Source organism: Crotalus tigris, unplaced genomic scaffold (assembly GCF_016545835.1).
Source record: "Crotalus tigris isolate CLP2741 ecotype Arizona unplaced genomic scaffold, ASM1654583v1 scf7180000024447.884657, whole genome shotgun sequence".
Taxonomy (NCBI): Eukaryota; Metazoa; Chordata; class Lepidosauria; order Squamata; family Viperidae; genus Crotalus; species Crotalus tigris.
In genome coordinates, this window is record NW_024100616.1 from 431,201 (window position 1) to 453,437 (window position 22,237).

The following is a 22,237-nucleotide window of genomic DNA, read 5'->3' on the forward strand; positions in this document are numbered from 1 at the left end:
GACCTCACGGAAGCTTATCTCCACATTACCATCCTTCCAGACCACCGGTGGTTCCTCAGGTTCTGCTACATGGGCCGTCACTTCCAGTACAGAGGCCTCCCGTTCGGTCTTTCCTCGGCTCCCAGGGTGTTCACCAAGATCCTGGCTGTGCTGGCCGCACACTTGTGGAAGGTACCGGTACGCGTTCAGTGCTACCTGGACGACATTCTTATTGAATCATCCTCCGGGCGGCTCAGTTGGACCTAAACTTAACGATCCAGGTCCTCCAACAGCATGGGTTCTCAGTGAACTTCCAAAATAGCCAGACTGTTCCCTCGACCCAACTCCTACACCTGGGGGCCATCATAGACACTGTAGATTGCATGGTATATCTCTCCCAGGAGCATCTAGACAGCATCAGGAACCTGGCTCGCCGAGTGTACAAAGACCGCACCATCCCACTGGCCCTGCTTTCCCAAATCCTAGGGAAGATGGTCTCTTGCATAGCCATAGTTCCTTGGGCCAGACTCCATTTATGGAGCCTCTAATGGTTCCTACTCCCATTCCAGCGGTTGAGCGTCAGCTCATCCAGCCGACATGTAAGGCTTCTGGTCCAAACTCTGAGGTCCCTCCACTGGTGGTTCTCACAAGCGGTAACCAGGGGGTCACTGTTCAAGGAGCCCGACTATCTCACAATTATGACGGACGCCAGTCTGTTCGGTTGGGGAGCCCACCTCTGGTCTCAGTTTGCACAGGGCCGTTGGTCCCGCGCAGATTTGAGACACAATATCAACTGACTGGAGCTCAGAGCCATTCACATAGCTCTTCGCCACTTCCACAACCAGATTACGAGACAACACATATTAGTCCTTACAGACAAAGTGGCGGCAAAGGCCCATGTGAACCAGCAAGGGGGTACCTGGTCCAAGTCCCTCATGTTCGAGGCCCAGTTACTGGGCTCCTGGGCAGAGCCCAATCTGTCCTCTCTCAGGGCCGAACACATCTCAGGGGAGAAGAACTGGCAAGCGGACTTCCTGAGCCGATCCACCATAGATCACTCGAAATGGGGTCTGCATCCGGATCTCTTTGCCGAGATGTCACAAAGGTTCGGTCAACTGGTCCTCGATTTGTTTGCTTCGCCGAGGAATGCCCAGCTCCTGAGATACTTCTCCTGCTTTCGCTCCCCAGGGGCAGAGGGGATGGATGCCCTGTGAATCCCATGGCTGGAGGGTCTACTCTATGCCTTCCCTCCTCTCCCACTGATTCCGGCGACCATTCACAAGTTGCTAGAGGAGCGTGCGGAGGTGATCTTCATGGCTCCATACTGGCCTCAGAGACCCTGGTTCGCCGACCTGGTGAATCTCTCCTGTTCTCCCCCATGGAAGATCCCCCTGGATCACATGTCCCTTCACCAGGGGGTTCTCCGGCACCCGGAACCTCAGTGGCTACAGTTAGCCGCCTGGCACTTGAGCGCAGAATCATGACCCAGGAGTTGTTCTCAGCCAGAGCGATTTCCATGATTCAGGCCTCTCGCAAGCCAGCGACCAATCGCATCTATGACTCCACATGGAGGAATTTTTGCCATTGGTGTGGAAGGCGGCAACTGGACAGCTTGAAATTGACAATCCCTCAGATCATAGACTACCTTCTTGATAGCCTAGATAGAGGCCTAGCCCCTGCGACCATCCGTAGACAGCTGGCGGCCCTATGAACATTACTTACCTGCGCCAATTCGGTCCCTCTGGCTCACCATCCCAGAATACGCGCCTTCCTCAAGGGTGCCAGCAACACCAGGCCACCCGTGGTACACAAGTATCCCTCTTGGGAGTTGCCCTGGGTACTACTTGCACTTACTAAACCGCCTTTTGAGCCAATCACTACTATAACACTGAGGTCCTTATCCCACAAGCTCACCTTCCTGATCGCTATCACGTCAGCCAGGCGCATTTCTGAGCTGGCGGCTCTATCGATCAGGGATGATCTTTGTATTTTCCACTGGGACCGGGTCGTCCTTCGGCTGGATCCCACATTCGTGCCCAAGGTCAATTTGCTCTTCCATAAAGCCCAGGAAATCATTTTGCCAGATTTCTGTCCCAATCCTTCCCATGACTTGGAGCAGCAGTGGCACATGCTGGATGTCTGCACGGCGCTGTGATGATACATCAAGCGCACGGCGTCTTTTCACAAGTCGGAAGCCCTCTTTGTTTCCTTCTTCCCGGCCTCTCTGGGGCAGAAGGTGTCTGTTTCCACCATAGGTAGGTGGATCAAGGCCTGTATCATGGAGGCATACCAGTCGTCTTCACTGCCAGCTCCAAGTCATATCATGGCACACTCCACTCGCAGCACTGCGACCTCTGCAGCATGGGCCACTCAGGCATCCATCGAGGAGATTTGCAGGGCTGCGACATGGTCTTCGCCCTCTCCATTTGTGTGTCATTATAAGATTGACCGCTTTGCTTCGGTGGGCACCTCCTTTGGTCGGAGGGTCCTTCAGCAGGTGGTTTCTGGGGATGCTGTTCCGGCCTCGTCTGTTTCCCGCCCATTGGGACAGTGAGGCTTTGGTATGTCCCATTGGTGGATTCTCCATCTCCTGTGCTGGAGAAGGGGCATTGTATTACCTGAACACCTTTTCTCAGCACGGAGATGGAGAGTCCACACCCACCCTAAAGGTCAGTTAGGCCGGAATTAGGGGTCTGAGAGCCAACACCTCGTAATAGCATCAGCCGCTTTCACCCTCGTCAAGACTGGGTCCTCTAGCAACAGGGGCGTGTCAAGTTTGGCTAACTTGGTCTCAAGAGCAGGCAGACAGAAAACCCATTGGTGGAATCTCCATCTCCGTGCTGAGAAAAGGCGTTCAGGTAAGACAACGCCCATCTATGTTAGGCTGTTTGTCAAGGAGGGTGAAATATCTAAGCTGAAATAATGTTTGCTTTTTCTCTGATTCTTGCTACACAAGTAGGGACTTAAGACAGGCAGTATTTGATGCTTTTAATAGGGTGCAATGTTATCCAAAGGCATGGCTTGGTGGTGTGAATTAACGGTCTTTAGTGCAGAAAAGAAAATTAATAAGAAATGCGGATTCAGGGCTCAGATCCACTAAAAAATGAGGGCCTCATCTTGTTAAACCTTGGTCCATTTGTGGCTGTGATATATCAGTGATTTCACTGCAACTGCTGCCATAAAAAGATAACTAACCAGTTGTGTTTTTCTCCCAAGAAGAGGGACTGCTATTTTATGATTTTTTAAAATATGTACCCTTTATTCTGTTTGTATAAATGAATTCATCTCCAGTACCTTTTTTTTTACAAGGTGATAATCTCACAGTTAAATACTTTTCTTAGATTTTCTTTTGGTTCACCAATTTATCTCTTAGATTTATTTATCTAAGATGAAAATTATATCTTTTTTAAGAACAGGTCATAACTATAAAATATAAAGAGACTAGCAAAGATCTTTTAATTTTTTTCTTAACATTAGGAAAAAGATACTTCAACACAGAACTAGGAACATTTGGTTTATAAGCAAATATGTCAAAATAATCTAGATACAAAGGCAATGCTCAATAAAATATAAAAATGTACAATCCTTGCATCAGCTCAAAGTCAATAGTAGCAATAGTTGAACCTCAAAGGCCCAACAGAAAAGCTCACAGATCCAAAGGTAGGTGCCATGAACCTTTAGGGACAAAATGGTCCATATATCTCTTGCCACCCATATGTGGGGAGCTAGGGCTAGACACAAATGACTTTCAGAATACTCTACCATATCTTCAGAAAGAGAGAATGAGTTGATGATTTCTTCAATTTTTCCAGAGGGAGAAGAAATTTTGTAACAGTTCTTTAAAGGTAGCCTCCTCCCTATCAATGATAGCTCCTAAAAGCTCAATGGTAGCTATCACAATGTCTTCCCAGCAAATTTAGTTAAAATGCGGGATGGCAGGGAGACTGCAGACATGAAACAAGATATTCATGAACATGTCTTGGGTAGCTCATATTTCAATAAGACCAGACTCATTAGAATTTTATCAAAATTATCTTCTATAAAGAATTTCCAAAGTAGATTTCTTTCATCATGCTGAATGGAAAACTAATCAGGGAAAACACACAGATTTTCCTCTTTCCAGTACTGTTTGGTGAGGCTGCTTGTGGTGCACAGAATTCTGCATAGGGCCTCACTAATCCAGAACAGAAATCATATGCTCAATTTTTCAGGACATTGACAAACTTTAATGCATGCAGAGAAAATTCTTGAAATCTTCCCCTGGCTGATAAAATTTAAAATGCCAATTTAACCTGACAAAAAAAAAGATTAAGGGAAAGCATGAATGCCATCTTCAAATTTCTGAAATTCTGTTGTGTAGAAGCTAACGCTGAATTTTTCTTCATTGCTCAAGGCAGAATTAAAAACATTGGATAGAAACTTCAAAGAAGGATGATTTTGATTAAACAGGAAGAAGAGCTTCCTAACGGGGGAATATTTTGCCTGAGGAAATTAGGGGCCTCCTTCACATAGGGGTCTTAATGATGAAGCTGAACTGTTAACCTGTCAGACTTGCAGTAGCTTCATCCTTCATTGAATCAGAGGATTGGACTGCAGGATGTCCAAGGTACTTTTTAATTTTATGATTTCAGGATCAGATAATAAGCAGAGAAATTTAATTACAATGTAAGTCTTGTTTTTATGGATATTTTCATGCAGGAATACATAATAAAATTCCTACAGTTATGTCAGCAGAGTATTCTTTTTTAATTGCCCATATCTCCAGAATATGTTATTCCTTGCTAGGTCATGACTATGACATTTTGGTACTGATATTGAAAAAGTGTTCTAAAATCTAAGATCTAAAAAAACCATTCTTCATAGGAAGTTTACTGAAATCAAGAGCAGGATTTCTCTTGGACTATTGGAACATAGGATAAATTATAAAAATCTCCTCCAGTATGACTACATGCTTACAGCCATGCAGCTTTCTTACAATGTTATAAAAGTGGATTGTCATTACCTTTTTCTGGGATATTTGTTTGTTTCTTTGTTTTAACTGTCCAATTTAGTCCAGGAATCTATGATGGTTTCTGTGGGTTTTCACGCGCCCAGCGGGTCTCCCATGAGTGTAGAAGAACAGACACGAACACGTGGTTTCCTCGGGATGGGAGCCCCGAACAAAGCCGAAGCATCCCTTTTATTGTGTTACCAGAAGGCGGGTTTATATGCACCTGGTGACCACCTTACACCAATCACATTTGTTATAACACAGCATATTAGCATATTGCACGTGCTACAGCTTTGTTTTGCTCACACCCCTATACAGCTGTTACACCCGGCACCAACAACACACCAAACACCTTCCTTTGCACCGCACGGCACTTCTTGGTATTCTCCCAACCTTTTTTACTTCCGACTTCCTTATACCTTGGCCTACTGCAGCTGATGACTCAGCCTAGCAGGCCAGATAATCCAATAACTCCAACATCTCCTCCTTTTCTGTTTTATTTAAAAATAAGGAGGGAGCGCTTTATATGAAGTCATCCTCAGTGTCGCTTGGCAAGGTGAAGGCCGATTTGGTTAGCAGGGGTTGCTGAACTGCAGTGATAGGTGTAGTTACTAAATTGACCTGTTGATGGGTGACAGTTCCTGAGGGAAAATTTTTAAACATCATAAACAAAGAGGGCAAACATTGAATACAACAACATACCAAAACTAAAATAACCACAATAGTTATAATACCAGAAACCAATGATCGCAGCCAGGTTCCATCGGGTAGCCAAGACCATAGGGCATCCCAAATGTTTATTGCGCCAGATCCGTCGGATTGTAACGGATTATGACGAACCATGTCTTCCATATGCTCAATGGTACCTGTGATATTGGCTTTATAATCAGAGATATAAACACAACAATGAGAATGGATTAAGGCACATACTCCTTTCGAGGCAAGGATAATGTCCAAAGCATAACGATTTTGCAGAACAATCTCTCGTATTTCTGCCACTTCCTTGTTTAACAATTTGGTAGTCTGAATGGTAGCGTTGAACATGTGCCTAGTCCAGTTATTTAATGCATAGATGTCTCTGTAATTCATGGCTACCCCCAGAGATGGAATAATAGATCGTGCAACTTGCGTTCCTGTATTGCCGGGTCCTCCCAGGCCATTTTCAAGATCTCTTCGATTGCGCAAACGGCCTGAAGGTGGCTGATCTGACACAAAAACTGAGGGAGCAAGAAAGCCCAACGTACAACGGCCAGACCACTGTGGAGGTATACGTTGATATGCCCGCCGGCCACAAAGCATCCAGACGTTACTTAATATATTTGTAGTCATGCTGGAGCTTTGCACAGTTTGGCGAACCATGGCTCTTACAAGACTGCAAAGGAAGAGTGTGGACATCGTGTCCGTGTTGCCGGGGTGACATCCTGTTGATAGCGAGCATCCGGTTATTTGATAGGTACACATATATTCAGAAAAATCATCAAGGGATTCAAAAAGAGGAATTTTCTTAAAGGGATGTGGTCTAGTCATGTTGTTTGAAAGTTGAAATGTGATGTCACAATATGGGTATCTGCCTACTAAAACAGAGTTTTTAGAGGTGTTCTTATATTCCCAACAAAACGCTGCCTTTTCCTGGATTCTGCTTCCTATTGTGTATACCGTATAATTCACCATAGCATTGGAAAGGGTCCCTCTAGACCAGGGAAATTGTTTCCAACCAGTTGTATTAAAAGGCACCGCATGAATAAAAAGTCCCCCCTCCTCCAAGGTTGGGATATGCATGCACATCCAACACTCAGTCTTGTTCCAAAGACGAGAAATATTCTGCACATCTTTCATAAAAGAGTTGTGGGCCCAGGGTCCATGGTCGTCCAACGTCTGGTTAGGATGGTGAAGATTGAACCAAATAAGGGCGAACACAGCGAGCTGGAGTCCAAATGATTTTGCCATGATCATCTACCGCAACGTAGCCTCTCCCCCAGGTGATAAGCTCTGCAGGACCTTTCCACGTGGGGTCTGGAAGCCGTCGATAGTAAACTGGAGGTCTTGACGTAGGGGGAGGGACTGTTGAAAAATGACGAGAGGCAGCTGTTGATGATGGATCGCCTGTCAGATTTAAAAAGTTCAATGTATAAAGGCACAAGTTAAGGATGTTTTGCACTGCTGGGAGGCCAGGGGCAATTTTCCCCTTTTCATTTAAATATCGATTGAGAGCTGTTTTTAATGTTTGATTTGCTCGCTCAACCAAGGCTTGACCTTGGCTATTATACGGAATGCCAAACTTATGAACAATGGACCATTTTGTACAGAATTCTGCAAAAGCAGAGCTAATATAAGCAGGTCCGTTGTCTGTCTTAAGTTCTTTGGGGCGTCCCAACAATGCAAATGACCAAATACAGTGATTGATAACATGTTTAGTGGCCTCACCCCTCTGGGGGGAAGCCATAATGAAGCCAGAATATGTATCAATAGAAACATGAAGATGTTTCCACGGGGCAAAGGGAGGATATTGAGTAACATCCATTTGCCAAATTTGACAGCTCTCCAAGCCACGAGGATTTACTCCAAGTGGTATTGAGTGTGCTTGCTTGCTACAGGTTGGACATTGCTGAACGATGGCAGCAGCTTCAGCAGCTGAAAGATTAAATTGTTTGATTAATGCTTTCTTATTCTGATGGAAATAGGAGTGACTTTCCCAGGGGGTTAAAAAGGTGAGTGGCATATTAAGAGGTGTTTGTGAGGCGGCAGCATCGGCAACATCATTGCCTTCTTGGAGTGGGCCTGGAAAAGGCTGATGGCTACGAATATGGGCAACAAAAAATGGGTGCTTCCGATCGTTTACGAGATGTTGCAAGTCCAAAAATAATGTTAACAGATCCATAGAGACATTCGTTGCCAAATAAGAGTCAAAAATGGTTTTGACAATTTGGGAAACATATAAACTGTCCAGGATCAGATTAAAGGGTTGATCTTTAAAATGAAAAAATGCCATCGTGGCTGCCACTAGCTCAGAGCGCTGAGCCGACGTCTGTGGGGGGGTGATTTTTGTACGCCACTTCCCCTCCTCTTTGCAAGCACAGGCTCCATGAGTTATTGCTTCTTTTAAAGGGAAAGAAGCACAAGGAGATTGCCATTTAAATGGGACTGTTTTTAATAAAAAAATGCGAGGATCTGATGGTGGATGACAAGACACTTCTCCTGGCCAATCAGCAAGTGCTTGCTGCAAAGATTCATAGTTGGCCAACAAACTTTCCCAAGCCGTTAGCGAACAAGGGATATATAAAAAGGACGGTTCAACACCCCCTAAAGCCTTTGCCCTAAAGCGAGATTTTGTTATAAGCTGAGCAAAGAGCGTATGTTTCTGTGAAATGGTGTTCTTCGGGGTGTGAGATAAGTGGATCCATTCTACAATCATCATTTTTATATTAGACACGATCTGGGCCAAAGCTGCCATAGGAAGGTCAACGGTGTTAAAAATTAACATAGAAAAAGGCATATCGGGCTGAACACGATCGACCCATACTTTTGACAATGCATGCTGAATGATGTCACAAGTTTTAAGTTGTTGTTGAGTTAACACGATCTTATCTCCTGGATTTTTTCCCTGCGTAAGAGCAGAGAACAATGGAGCCAATTGAGAGGTGGTTAGTCCCATATAGGGATGGGCCCAATTAATTGATCCTAAATATTGTTGAAGTTGGACTAAGGTCGGGCATGGCGGAAGACACAACTTAGACAGCTGAGGCTCGGCGTGTGAGGCCAAAAGCTTGTGGCCCAAGTACAGAAAGGGGTGTTTAAGCTGAATTTTTTCAGGTGAAATAAAAAACCCATTTGTTTGAAAAATGGAGGTTAGAACAGGGAAGGTTGCTGAGACCGTACCTGAGGGTCCTGGAGCTGCCACTAAAATATCATCCATATAATGGTAAATTTTAAAATGAGGAAACTTTTCCCGATATGGTCTTAAAACCTGATTAACAACATATTGACACATTGTAGGACTGTTTAGCATCCCTTGAGGCAAGACAGTCCATTGATATCTGGCCGTGGGCTTGGAGTTATTCATTTCAGGCACAGTAAAGGCAAATAAGTGTTTGTCCTCTGGGTGTAGTGGAATAGAGAAAAATGCATCTTTTAGATCTATAACCATCAGGTCATAGTCTTTTGGTATCAAATTAGGATTAGGTAAACCGCATTGGAGCGCCCCCATGGGGCGAATGATCTTATTGACAACTCTTAGATCGTTCAAAATTCTCCATTTTCCAGATTTTTTCTTTATGACAAACACCGGAGTATTATAAGGACTCAATGAGGGTTCAATGCATTTTAACTCTAATTGTTGATCTACCAATTGCACCAGAGCGGTTAATTTTTCTTTGGTTAAAGGCCACTGATCGACCCAAACTGGGGTGTCAGTCAAGAGGTTTAACTTTATTAACTGAGACATCTTAATCCAAAATTAATTTTGCATTGAACTGACTCATCAAGTCCCGACCCCACAGATTAATATGAAGCGGAAGAATGACAGGTTTAATGTGAGCAGTGACTGATGTTTCTTCCGAGGTCACGGAAAGCCAGTGTTTGCTCACGCGTGCGTGCTGGACTCCTCCCACTCCCCGAACCAACAGTGCGCTGTTGGTCTGCCACTCAGAGGGCCACTCCTCCTCTTTTATGACCGATACGTCAGCTCCGGTATCTAGAATACCAAAAAAGGAGCGTCGGTTGACTTGAAAGGCCATAGAGGGGCGGAACTTTTGAATTTCTTGCTCAATTGCCAAAACTTGCGGTTGTTGGGGCACAGGGACGGCAGTTGCCACTACCGTTCCCTCGATCACAGCCATGGGAGTGTTAGGGGTAAATGCCAAAGCGACTGATGTAAAGTCACCTGGATCTTTCAAAAATGGCATAGCCGTTACTCCCTGCATAATAAAGTCACGGTGAGGAAACACTAACCGAGGGGTGTCACAATCAGGGGGAAAAGGGACAGATGGCCGGATTGGCAAAAAATACGACAGCCCGGATAAGCCTGTGGTTATTGTCTCAGAGGCCACCAGTACAAAATGATAAGATTCAGCCTTTGAGGCGGGGCTAGCTGAATGCCCCAGCTCTAGTTTCCCGGTTTCTGGGAATCAGCGGGCATAGGGTTGGAGCCCAGTGAAACCCCTTTTTACAGTGCGGGCAAACGGTTTTTGGTCTGGCTCCCACTCCCCTGCTTTTATTAGCGCCCCCCCCCGGGCCCAGCACTGATTTTTAAAATGACCAGGCTTCCCGCAATTAAAACAGTTACCAGCTTTACCCGCAGGTTGCCCATTATTACTTCCTGCTCTTTGTAAGGCCATAGCCAAAGTTTCCATGTTAAATGCATTGGTCCCCACAATTCTACAGGCTTGAATATAGTCTGCCAATCCTGCATCAGGTTTCTCATTAAGGGCTGCAGGACCCGTCTACAGTCCTCATTGGCATTTTCAAAGGCAAGTTTTTTCAACAATTCCTCTTGGGCTATTCCATTTGTGATTTCCCTAGATATGGCCTTTTGTAACTGATCCACAAATTCCCCATAGGGTTGATTAGACCCTTGAAAAATCTTTACAAAAGAGCCTTTTGTTCCCCTCTGCGGATCATCGACCCGAGTCAGGGCAGCTTTTGCGGCGAGGGCTGCATGAGAATAAAACAAAGGATTCATGGCTTGTTGAGCGCCCAGGTAACTAAAATTTCCATTCCCTGTTAGCTGGTCTACTCTTGGCTGATTGTGGCCCTGCCAAGCCAAAATGATCTTTTGACATTCTTTTTTCCATTCCGATTCCCAAACCACATATTGTGAAGACGTTAAAATCATATGGAATAGCCCTTTCCAATCTTCAGGCAACAAATAAAAGGTAGAGGCCATGTGACCTATCAGACCCAAGGTATAATGGCTAGAAATCCCATAGCTTGATGCTGCTTGTTTTATTTCTCTAATAGTTTTCATGGGGATTGTTTCATATCTGCGATTGCCTGTGGTTGGATCAATAAAAACAGGCACGCAAAATTGATATTCTTCAGGTTGCAGTTCCCCTTTTTCATGAGCTTTGGCCAGTGCCCTGGAGATGGCGCTGGCAGGGGAAGGCAGCACGTTAATGCTCCTTTGTTCTTTTTCTCCCTCCTTCATTGGCGCGGACGGCTCAAAAGGCACATCGGCTTGATAAACTGCCAAGGAGGATTTTTCTTTTGCACTCTGTCCCTTTTTTAAATCATCGGGCTTTTCAGAGTCATAGGCAGGCGGGGGGTCTACGGGCTTTTCAGAGTTATAGGCAGGCGGGGGGTCTACCCTCCCCTTCTCTGTTTTCATGGCATCTTCATGGATTTGGAGACATTCAATTACAATTCGCCATGTAGACAAAATTTTTGGAGGGGCTCAAGGAGGTTCATGAAAATACTTTCCCAATTTAACCCACACCGACACTTTTAGGGATCCTCCTTCGGGATATACAAGACAATTTTGATATACATATTTTAAGAGGAGGATCAAATCCCCTTTAGTGGGAAGGGGCAAATTTTTCCCATTGTTTTTCAAAACAATTATTGATGACTTGGTCAATTCCCTAAGTTCTGAGAGGTGCACAACCTGAGGCTTAGAGAATCCTGTCCCCATACTCACGGTAATGTTTTGGGAGGGTACTTCGTCTAGTCCTGACGACCGGCCCTGAGTTGCAGTAGGCTCTTCCGCTGAGTGAGTAAGAGGGTACCAAGAGACGCGCTCAGAAACATGAATCACGTCGGGGTCACCAGTTGTGGGTTTTCACGCGCCCAGCGGGTCTCCCATGAGTGTAGAAGAACAGACACGAACACGTGGTTTCCTCGGGATGGGAGCCCCGAACAAAGCCGAAGCATCCCTTTTATTGTGTTACCAGAAGGCGGGTTTATATGCACCTGGTGACCACCTTACACCAATCACATTTGTTATAACACAGCATATTAGCATATTGCACGTGCTACAGCTTTGTTTTGCTCACACCCCTATACAGCTGTTACACCCGGCACCAACAACACACCAAACACCTTCCTTTGCACCGCACGGCACTTCTTGGTATTCTCCCAACCTTTTTTACTTCCGACTTCCTTATACCTTGGCCTACTGCAGCTGATGACTCAGCCTAGCAGGCCAGATAATCCAATAACTCCAACAGGTTTCATTCAAAGCACTAAGCAGCTTCACTTTACTCCACTTTTTGAATTCAAACACGATTGCTCAGAATTGCCACTTAGAATGTATTTACAAAGAGAATTTCATAGAGTTTGGATATAATGGAACTATATGTGCATTTCTTTTATTGTATTCACCAGTAGTAAGAAGAATGGAGGAAATCTCCCATGTCATGTTAGAACATAGACAATTGCTTGTTATAACAGAGAAATATGAATTGAGACAAAACTGTAAGATAACATCCTGAGAAGCAGCTTTTTCAACTCAGGATATCTACTGTAAAGTAATATGAAGCAGTATATAAATCTAAGTGCTATTGCTATTGCTTTATCAAGTTCATAGGCCTGTAAACCAGTCATAACTGAGCAGTATAAATCTCTATCCATATAAATAAACAACATGACAAAGGTGCTTTTTCAAAAGACAACTGGACTTTGTTTTCCTTGAAGATGTTTCACTTCTCATCCAAGAAGCTTCTTCAGTTCTGACTGAATGATGGAGGATAGAAGGAAAAAGACTTTTGGGACAACCATGACCTGGATGACTTAGAATCTCCATAGAAAAAAGAAATGATAATTAAGCATATTCTGTAGCTGACAAAATCTCCTATCTCAGACTCAGGAATAAGATAATTGTGTAAAACTCAATCAACAACTTCAATAACTTGGGGAAAGAACCCTACAGTAGTAATTCAACTAAACCCCTTCCCACCTTACTCCACTTCCATTCTGGATCTGTTTCAATAGCCGGGTCTTCACAGACTTCCTAAAGCACTGATGATGTTACTAGTTTGGGTAATGAAATGTCTGCAAGAAAACAAGCAAGCTCAGAGAGCATCAAGGACTCCCCCCTCTGTCCAGACTTCCTAAATGCCCAAGGGAAGGAGCCATTTGAATGTCTGGGAAAATGCTGTGTAAGGAGGCTGCAGCCTCTATATTGGCCATCTTTGGGGAAGAAAATCCAGAGAGAATCTACCTACCTGATCTTATAAGGCAGGCAGATGTTATTGAAAGGAACAGCCTTGTAGATATCAGGAAGGATTTTAAAAGGAACAACAACTTATACCTTGAATTGCACCTGAATGCCAACTGATATATGAGTGCAGCAAGGAGTGACTATAACTACTCAGGTTGCTGATTGAGGAGCAGATTTACTTGCTAGCATTAACATTCTTTCAGAAATGGACCAAATTACAGACTCAGATAGCTTGGGAAGGGTACAGAGAAAGAGAGAGAGAACTGCCAACATTTTAATTATACTTATTATGATTTAGGGAATAGGCTGAGCAGGCCTCCATGAGGTGATATGATTTTATTCTGCCAAAACTGAGCAAAAATTGAATTAAGGTTTTTTTTTACTGTATCTGTATAACATCACAGAGGGCTTTCTGTGGCCTGCTGGGAAGTTGCACACCATTTTAAAATCCTGGGTTGCCTTAATAAAGTTATCCCATGGATATGAATTTTGACTTTGGCTACCAGAGCTGGTTTGACTTTGCTCTAATATTCTCTATCAGCTCAAATCAGGCATGTTTTAAGGCAGGGGTGTCAAACTGCATCATGAGGAGGCCACACCCACCCCAGCTCCGGCAATGCAAAAAAAGTTGCAATACATCGTAACATGTTACCTGATGCAGGGAGTTTGATACCCATGCTTTAAGGTAATCAGTTATGTTGTTTTAGAAAAGCTCCAAATTTTGGTGCAAGGCAGCATAATTAACACTTATTGCTTAAGACAGGCTCTTGGCCAGGACAGACTAGCTTCCTGTACAATTAGTGAATTACAATTAACTGAACTGGTGAGGCAACCATGTGTTAAAATTATGACCAGCATCTGTTCTCTATTATCACAGTTTGAAATGGAAGTAAACAAACATAGATTTGATCTTGCATAGTACTTACTGTTCTTGTATTTCTTTCTTCAGCAAACTATTCAAGATGATATCTCTCTGTAAGGTATTGACAAATAATGTCCTCCATGTTAACAGTACCAATACAACCCTGTATGTTTCTCCACTTAAGTTACCAGCATATTTAATTTTTTTTCTTTGATGTTGGCCAACTTATTTCCTTGCTTTCTCATGCACACAAGACATGAAACATAATCTCTTTCATACATACCCAGTGCTAATGTGAGTTGTCTTTTTGAGTGCCCTCCTCTTATATTCTTCACTTACTTTACACACATCTTCTGAAGTTGCCATTTACTCTTGCCCAAGCTAATCTTTTCCTTAGTGGCCAATAAAGAAGACTTGACTATAAAAGAAGAAAATCTGAAAAAAAGAGGGATCTGATAAAATAGAATCTGAAAAGAACAAACTAGCCAAATCTCATAATAATTCCTAATGTTATTTAAATCAATTTTAATGAAGCCTCAGTTGGAATGTACAGTATTCTGCAATGCAAGAAAGGTCAGACAAGTCCATGATCAACCTAGATACCTAATAGTGTCCAGAAAGCTGGACAAGTTAAGGCGTTCTTGAGGAAATAAGCCTGTTGTAATAAGGAGAATCAATCATCCACCCAAGACATTTTTTTAAAAAAGTGTGAAAAAGCTGACCACCTGGCAAAAATATGTAACTTGTCCTCAAACTGGGCTAAAACAACTGGAAGCTAGCCAATGAATTAAAAGGTATCCAGGAGAGAAACAGGAAATTATAGGGTGGTTAGTTTAACCTCTATTTTAGCCAAATTGGTAGAAACAATGAATAATGAAAAAAACAACTGAGTACATAGAGAAACCCTCTATGTATTTTTGAGAATGTCAGCAAGCATATGAACAGAGATGATCCTGTTGATAGTGGATAGACTTTTCAAAAGCCTTTGAGAGTTCCTTATCAAACACTTTTGACTAGAAGTGTGTATGAAGCAGAAAATGCACAGGTTATGGCTCAAGGGACCAATTCCAGATGGGCCACAATCTGGCCAAACTGAAATCTAGAACAGAGGTACCCAACCTTAGCAGTTTTTAAGATTTGTGGACTTCAACTCCCAGAATTCCCCAGCCAGCAATAGGGCTGTAAAGATGCATAGACATGCATGCCCACACACCTGGTGGTTGGGATATTCTGGGAGTTGAACTCCACAGGTCTTAAAGCTGCCAAGGTTGGACAATCCTGATCTAGAACCTTTGGTTTTTCTGGGTTTCAGCTGAGGCAAATTCTGGATAGTCATACAAGGTAAGAAGGGCAAGGCTAACAAATTTCATCCCTTTCTCCAGCACTGGAGATGGAGAATCCACCAATGGGTTTAGACTGTGTTCCTGCCCAATCAGATCAAGTCAGCCAAAGTTGCCACGCCTCTCCTGGGCTAGAAGATCCCAGTCTTGACTTGATCTTGCCCATGGACAGACGTGCAAGTTTGGCTCTTAGGCAGGTATAGTCTCCATTGGTGGATTTTCCATCTTTCTTTGACTTTTAACAGTTTTCTGCTCAGTGCTGGGCTCAGCACTGGGATCTGATTGCTGTTTATTTCCAACCCCCCCCCTTCCCCTCTTAGCTTTAAAGTGAGGCTTAGTTCAGCTTCTGTTTCTGCGTTTGGTTGGCTTTTGGTTTCGTTTTTTTCCATTCCTCCCTAACCTTCTTCATTGGTTCTCTATTAAGTTCAATACCTTTTATTAATTCTTCACAAACATCAATAGTTGTTTTTTCTCTATTTTGCTCTGCTTTCCTTCCCTGGTTGGGGTTTGCAACCACAGCTCCAAGGCTGTGATTCAGGAGGGGGGGGGGGTAGAAGTACTAATCAATCAGGGAGGCTTCCCTGAGAATTATTTTCGTTTCATTTTTGGGTGCGTAGGTCCAAGGACGCAATTGAATTAGAGCGAAGCAGGAAGGCTTCCCAACATTTTAAAATGCTGTTTTCATGATTTACAGAGCTGCCTTTGCAATTCTAGCAGTCTGAAGGCTCGTTCTTTTCTAATTGCAGTCCTCGTCACCGGCTGAGCACACGTCACTCCGAACCGGGGTTTTTTTTTTCATTAAATCAGCTGGCTGGCAGCTCCTTTAGGCAGCTAAAAAGGGTGGAAGACGCAGGCAAGCTCCGTTTGTTTTTTCGGAGGCTGCGATCGCGCCGCCTAAGCTATTGATTGATTTCTCTGTTGGGAAGGTCCTCTGGATTCTTTAGGGACATTCAGACCACATTGTAGTGGCCAATTAGCTCTTTCAGAATTGAGTCCACCATTTTGTGGATGCTGGGCACCATTCTCTATTGTTTAATAGCCTCAATGAGTTTCATTTTCACAATGGCCACCATTTTGAAACCGCCATTTTGAGAACTAACAGTTCTCTTCATATTCTATCTGCCAGTCCTGGTTTGTTTGTTTGGAGCCTGCACTAATCCTCTTATCCAAGCAGTTATTCAATTGATAACACTACTCCTTCTGGCAGAATTTGAATTGGTGTCTCCTTATCTACACTTAACATTATTTACATACACAGTAGGTCTTTAACTCTCCCTATATAGCAGTATTGGATTCCAGGTGTACACTTTTGTACACCTGTGTTATCCATAAATTGGCAGTCCTTGGATACCAGGTGTACCCCATCGTGCACCTGTGTCATCCACAAATTAGTAGGACTTGGATACCAGGTGTACCCTATCGTGTACCTGTGTTATCCATAAATTAGCAGTCCTTGGATACCAGGTGTACCTCATCGTGCACCTGTATTATTCACAAATTGGCAGTCCCTATTGTGCACCTGTGTTATCTACAAATCAGCTGTCCTTGGTTACCAGGTGTACCCTATCAGGCATCTGTGATTATCCAAGTAGACAATAACAGCTGTCTCTGGATTCCAGGGGTACCCTATCGTGCTTATGTGCTTATCCACAGTAGACAAACAGCTGCCTCTGGATACCAGGAGTACCCAATCGTGCTTCTGTGATAATCCACGAGGATGGAGGAGTCTGGCTCTTCCAAGAAGGGAGCTTCACTATTCTCATCAGCCTCTAAAAGACAGAAGTCTTCTAATCAAGAGGCGGCAGGAAAGATTTCAGCCAAGGCTAGGTCTGCAGGCAAAACATAAAAAAAGGAGGAAAAACAGGCCAGTAGGAGACACCAGGCATTAGAGAGGGTATTCTCTAAAGCTCAAAGACAGGCCAGGACTGAAGCCACTCAGGCTGAAGTTCCTTCATTTGATTTACCACTAGGATCCTCTGCTTCTCTGGGGATCTGGTGCACAGGGGATACCGTCTCTATCCCTCTACCGGGTGATTCATCTCATCGGGAACACATCGTGCAGCCTATGGCTCAGCGGGCTCAACATTCAGCCCCAGAAGCCACATTTACTCCTACTGCGGCTGGACTCAGACCAACAGAGCCAGTTCCTCTTCCCTCAGAGGACTGCCTAAACGAGTTAATTGCACAGGCGGTAGCACGAGCCCTTCAGGCTGGATCTCAGGTGCCTAGGTCTACCTCAGTTTCCCCCCTACCGATCCACCAGCCAACGGTGCACCTAATTCACCTTCACAGTCTTCTTACTCTGAGGGTTCATCCTTTCATGAGTATGATGCAGACATGGGGATTCGGATGTCGGATGAGGAGGAAGACCCTCCCAAAATGCCATCCTTTACGGGTCTCTTTAATCCGTCTAATTTTGTCCCCTTGCTCCGAAAGGCCACTTCAACGGCCCATCTTGGTCCTGAGCCTTCCACATCAACATCGACTGCTGCTCCGGACTCGGAGGCGGATCCGAACTTCATGGAACCGGTAACCATACAACACTGCATATCTTGTCCATCTATGTTTCTAAATGCAATCAGGAAACAGTGGGAATCCCCGGGTACCCTCCCCATTCCGAGTGGCAGTGAGAAAAGGCTTTATAACGTGGCCCAGGACTTGGCAGATGCTCTGGAGGTCCCCAAGGTGGACGAACCCTTGGGACCCCTGGTATCTCCCACTGCCACTCCTGGGGACGTGTCTGATGCCCTAAAGGCAGAAGACCGTAAAAAGGAGCTAACTTTTCACAAGACACACCAAGCTACAGCTTGGGCTATTAGGGCAGCTACATCAGCCTCTTTCTTTAATAGGTCTGCTCTCTGCTGGCTTAGACAGCTTCAGGCCAGAATTCCGGTGGAAGATATCTGAACCCACCAGGATTTGAGCAAGATGGTGGCGGCAACGGAATATACTTCCGATGCAACGCTACAGGCGGCCAGATTTTCATCCAGGGCAAGGGCTTCCAACATTACTGGACGCCGTATGCTTTGGCTGAAACACTGGCATGCGGACGCCAGGTCCAAATGGTGCCTGTCTGCAGCCCCTTACTGGGGGGGGGGAAGAAGCTGTTTGGGGAAGCTTTAGAGCCGTACCTTACAGAGAATAAGGATAAGCGTAAGGTCCTCAATCACCTTATTAAGCGTCCGGACAAAAGATCCAACACATACTCACGGAGGCAGTCCTTCTGTACAGGGACTAGGCCCAATTATTCCTATCCGCCCCGTTCCTTTCCTGTCAGACAGGACAGACAGGACAATCAGACAGAATGGGCTCTAAGCCCATACAACAATTTCAGGGCAAACGGCCCTTTCGTGGGAGCGGTCAGCCCTTTCGTCATTCCAGATGACTCTCTGGCGGTCCCTCCCATAGGCGGCAGACTTTCTCTCTTTGTCAGCCAGTGGGAGGTCACCACCACAGACGCATGGGTGCTGAACACGGTTCGCTACGGGCTCTCCCTAGAATTTCCTCACCTACCCTCTGAATCGCTTTATCTCTTGTCCCCAATCAAGAAATCTCACAAAGAAAAGGTTGATGCAACAGGCCATTCAGCACCTCGTAAGCATAAGGGCCATAGAACCGGTACTGTTGGATCAGAGAGGTCAGGGATTCTACTCCATCCTCTTCATCGTCCCCAAGGCCTTGGGGGGATGGAGAGCAATCCTAGATCTAAAAAGACTAAACCGGCATCTTGTTTATTGCAAATTCAAGATGCAAATGCTCCAGTCAATTCTCGGAAGCATAAGAAGAGGAGACTTCCTGACGTCCGTAGACCTCACGGAAGCTTATCTTCACATCCCCATCTCTCTCAGCCACCGCTGGTTTCTAAGGTTTGCTTATAGGGGCAGGCACTATCAATACAGGGCGTTACCTTTCGGTCTATCTTCGGCCCTGAGGGTTTTTACCAAAGTCCTCGCTGTGCTAGCAGCTCACCTCCGGATGGTGCCAATCAGGGTCCAGTGCTACCTGGACGACATTCTGATCCAGTCGTCATCAGGACAAGCCGCTCTGGTGGATCTAAATGGGTGATCTACCTTCCTCAAAACCATGGGTTTTTGGTAAATTTTTCCAAGAGTCATTTGTCCCCCACAACAAGACTATTACACCTAGGGGCCATCATAGACACGGCCGACTGCCGAGTTTTTCTATCCCAAGAACATCGGGACAGCATACAACAGTTGGTCCTACAAATTTGTGGGAGCGGCATGGCAACACTAGCAAGTCTCTCCCAATTACTGGGAAAATTGATATCGGCTATTGCCATCGTGCCTTGGGCCAGGCTCCATTCCAGGACACTTCAGTGGTTTCTGCTCCCTTTCCAGAGACGGAACCTCAGCTCATCCATTCGGAGAGTGCAGATCCCACTTAGAGTGTTGCGCTCCCTCAGGTGGTGGCTCTCATTGGCCATGCTCAAGGGGTCCTCCTTCAAGGAGCCGGACCGAATTACTCTGACGACCGACTCCAGTCTGTACGGTTGGGGTGCGCACCTACAATCACAGTGGGCACAAGGCCATTGGTCCTGATCCGACCTACGATACAATATAAACTGGTTGGAGCTCAGAGCCATACACCTGACCCTGCGACACTTCCGCAACTCGGTAGCGAAACGTTACATACTGGTCTTCATGGACAACGTTGCTGCCAAGGCCCATGTGAACCGGCAAGGAGGCAATCGATTCTGTGCCCTCCTGACTGAGGCTCTTCTTCTGGGTTCTTGGGCGGAGTCAAATCTGGCCTCCATCAAGGCAGATCACATATCAGGGGAGGCAAACACGCAAGTGGATCTCAGCAGGACGACGGTGAACCACTCAGAATGGCGCCTGCACCCGAGGATTTTCAGGGAAATATCCCACAGATTCAGTCTTCCGATTCTAGACCTATTCACCTCCCCGACAAATGCTCAGGTACCGAGGTTCTTCTCCCGCTTCCCATGCCCAGGGGCAGAGTGCACGGACGCTCTATGGAGTCTGTGGCTGGAGGGTCTGCTCTACCCCGTCCCTCCTCTCCCTCTTCTCCCAGCGGTCATACGCAAGGTCCTCAGGGGAAGAGCGGAAGTTCTCCTAGTGGTACCGTACTGGCCTCGGAGACCGTGGTTCGCCGACTTAGTGAACCTCTCACTAGCGGAATCATGGAGGATTCCTCTGGACAGGGTCTCGCTCAGTCAGGGGACACTACTTCACTCAGACCCCCAATGGCTCCAGTTAGCCATATGGCACTTGAGCACTCAGTTTTAGCTCAGGAGCACTGCTCGCCAGGAGTCATTTCTATAATCCAGGCTTCCCGTCGGGCCTCTACCAACTGTATTTATGAGGCCATGTGGAGAAATTTCTGTTCATGGTGCTCAAGGCACCACTTGACTTTACCGGATTTGACAATTCCTCACATATTGACTACCTACTGGAGGGTCTGGAGAGGGGTTTGGCTCCCAACACACTACGCAGACAGATTGCTGCTCTTTCCACCATCCTTACATGTGAATCTGCAACTTCCCTGGGTCACCATCCCTTGATCCGATCATTCATCAAGGGTGCTACCAACACCAAGCCCCCTGTAGTTCATAGATATCCCTCCTGGGAATTACCAAGGGTCTTGCAGGCTCTTACCAATCTGCCCTTTGAACCCTCAGAACATGTGATTTACGATTCTTATCACTCAAAGTAGCATTTGAATTAGCTGCTCTCTCTACCAGAGATGATTTGTGTATCTTTCACTGGGACTGAGTGGTCCTTCGTCTTGATCCGACTTTTGTTCCAAAGGTAAATTCTTTATTTCACAGGACTCAGGAAATTGTGTTACCAGATTTCTGTCCTAATCCCTCATATGATCTGGAACGGCAGTGGCATCTGCTGGACGTCCGCAGAGCACTCTGTTATTATATCTCATGGACAGCTGCCTTCTGCTCTACCGAATTCCTTTTCATTTCATATCATCCTTCCAGAGGCAGGAAAGTGTCGTCCTCCACGATTGGCAAGTGGATTAGGGCTTGTATTGCGAAGGCGTATAGGGTGGATTCAGTGCCAGTTCCAGGGCGCATCACGGCCCATTCCACCCATAGCACGGCTACTTCCGCAGCCTGGGACACTCAAGGACGTTTGCAGAGCTGCCACATGGTCCTCTCCGTCACCCTTCATTAGGCATTACAAAATCGATAAGTTCGCCTCGGCGGAGGCATCCTTTGGCAGGAGGGTTCTGCAACAGGTATTATCTCAAAGTGCCACACTGGGCAGGCCTGATTCCCTCCCTTAGGGACAATAAACTTTGGTATGTCCCATTGGTGGATTCTCCATCTCCAGTGATGGAGAAGGGGCGTTGTCTTACCTGAACATGTTTTCTCAGCACGGAGATGGAGAATCCACTCCCACCCTAGCAGGTTATTAGGTATAGTTTTACATTTATGAGCCAACACATCTTGCTGTCAGTCATGGCTTCACCTTCATCAAGACTGGGATCTTCTAGCCCAGGAGAGGCGTGGCAACTTTGGCTGACTTGATCTGATTGGGCAGGAACACAGTCTAAACCCATTGGTGGATTCTCCATCTCCGTGCTGAGAAAAGGCGTTCAGGTAAGACAACGCCCCTTTTCCCCTTTTCTACATACATCCAATAAAATATGAGATGTTTGGTACTGTAAGGTCCCTGGCCCTTACTTAAATTTGAGATACCATTAGAAGTCTAATCAGGCAAATCAAGCGGAGGCTTCTTGAGGAAACAGTGCTTTAACTGAACAAATAAAACAGCTGGGTGGCAAACAATCTGGAATGCTGGCAGAGTTAAGTCCAGAAGTGCCACACCTTAGAAAATTAGTAGCATTGCTTTATAAACTTCGGTAGCCAATGAAAATCAGAGCCATTACATCATAAGGAAGACATCAATCATTCA

The 22,237-nt window shown here is 45.4% G+C and overlaps 2 protein-coding genes across 4 annotated transcripts in view; one reads left to right on the top strand and one right to left on the bottom strand.

Annotated features, from left to right (window-relative positions):
- NHS (NHS actin remodeling regulator) overlaps positions 1–22,237 on the top strand; it is a 348,337-nt gene that overhangs the window by 137,993 nt on the left and 188,107 nt on the right. The gene's annotated exons all lie outside the window — the stretch shown is intronic.
- LOC120303019 lies at positions 5,252–11,829 on the bottom strand. Its single transcript, XM_039332105.1, has 2 exons — positions 11,601–11,829; positions 5,252–7,072 (listed from the first exon to the last, which is right to left on the bottom strand). The coding sequence occupies exon 2, from the start codon at positions 6,920–6,922 to the stop codon at positions 5,492–5,494; it is 1,431 nt and encodes a 476-aa protein (XP_039188039.1). The 5' UTR covers positions 6,923–7,072; positions 11,601–11,829; the 3' UTR covers positions 5,252–5,491.

What these genes read in the sequence shown, in the direction of transcription:
- LOC120303019 (XM_039332105.1), bottom strand. Translation starts at nt 6,922, where the DNA reads ATGATCATGGCAAAATCATTTGGACTCCAGCTCGCTGTGTTCGCCCTT.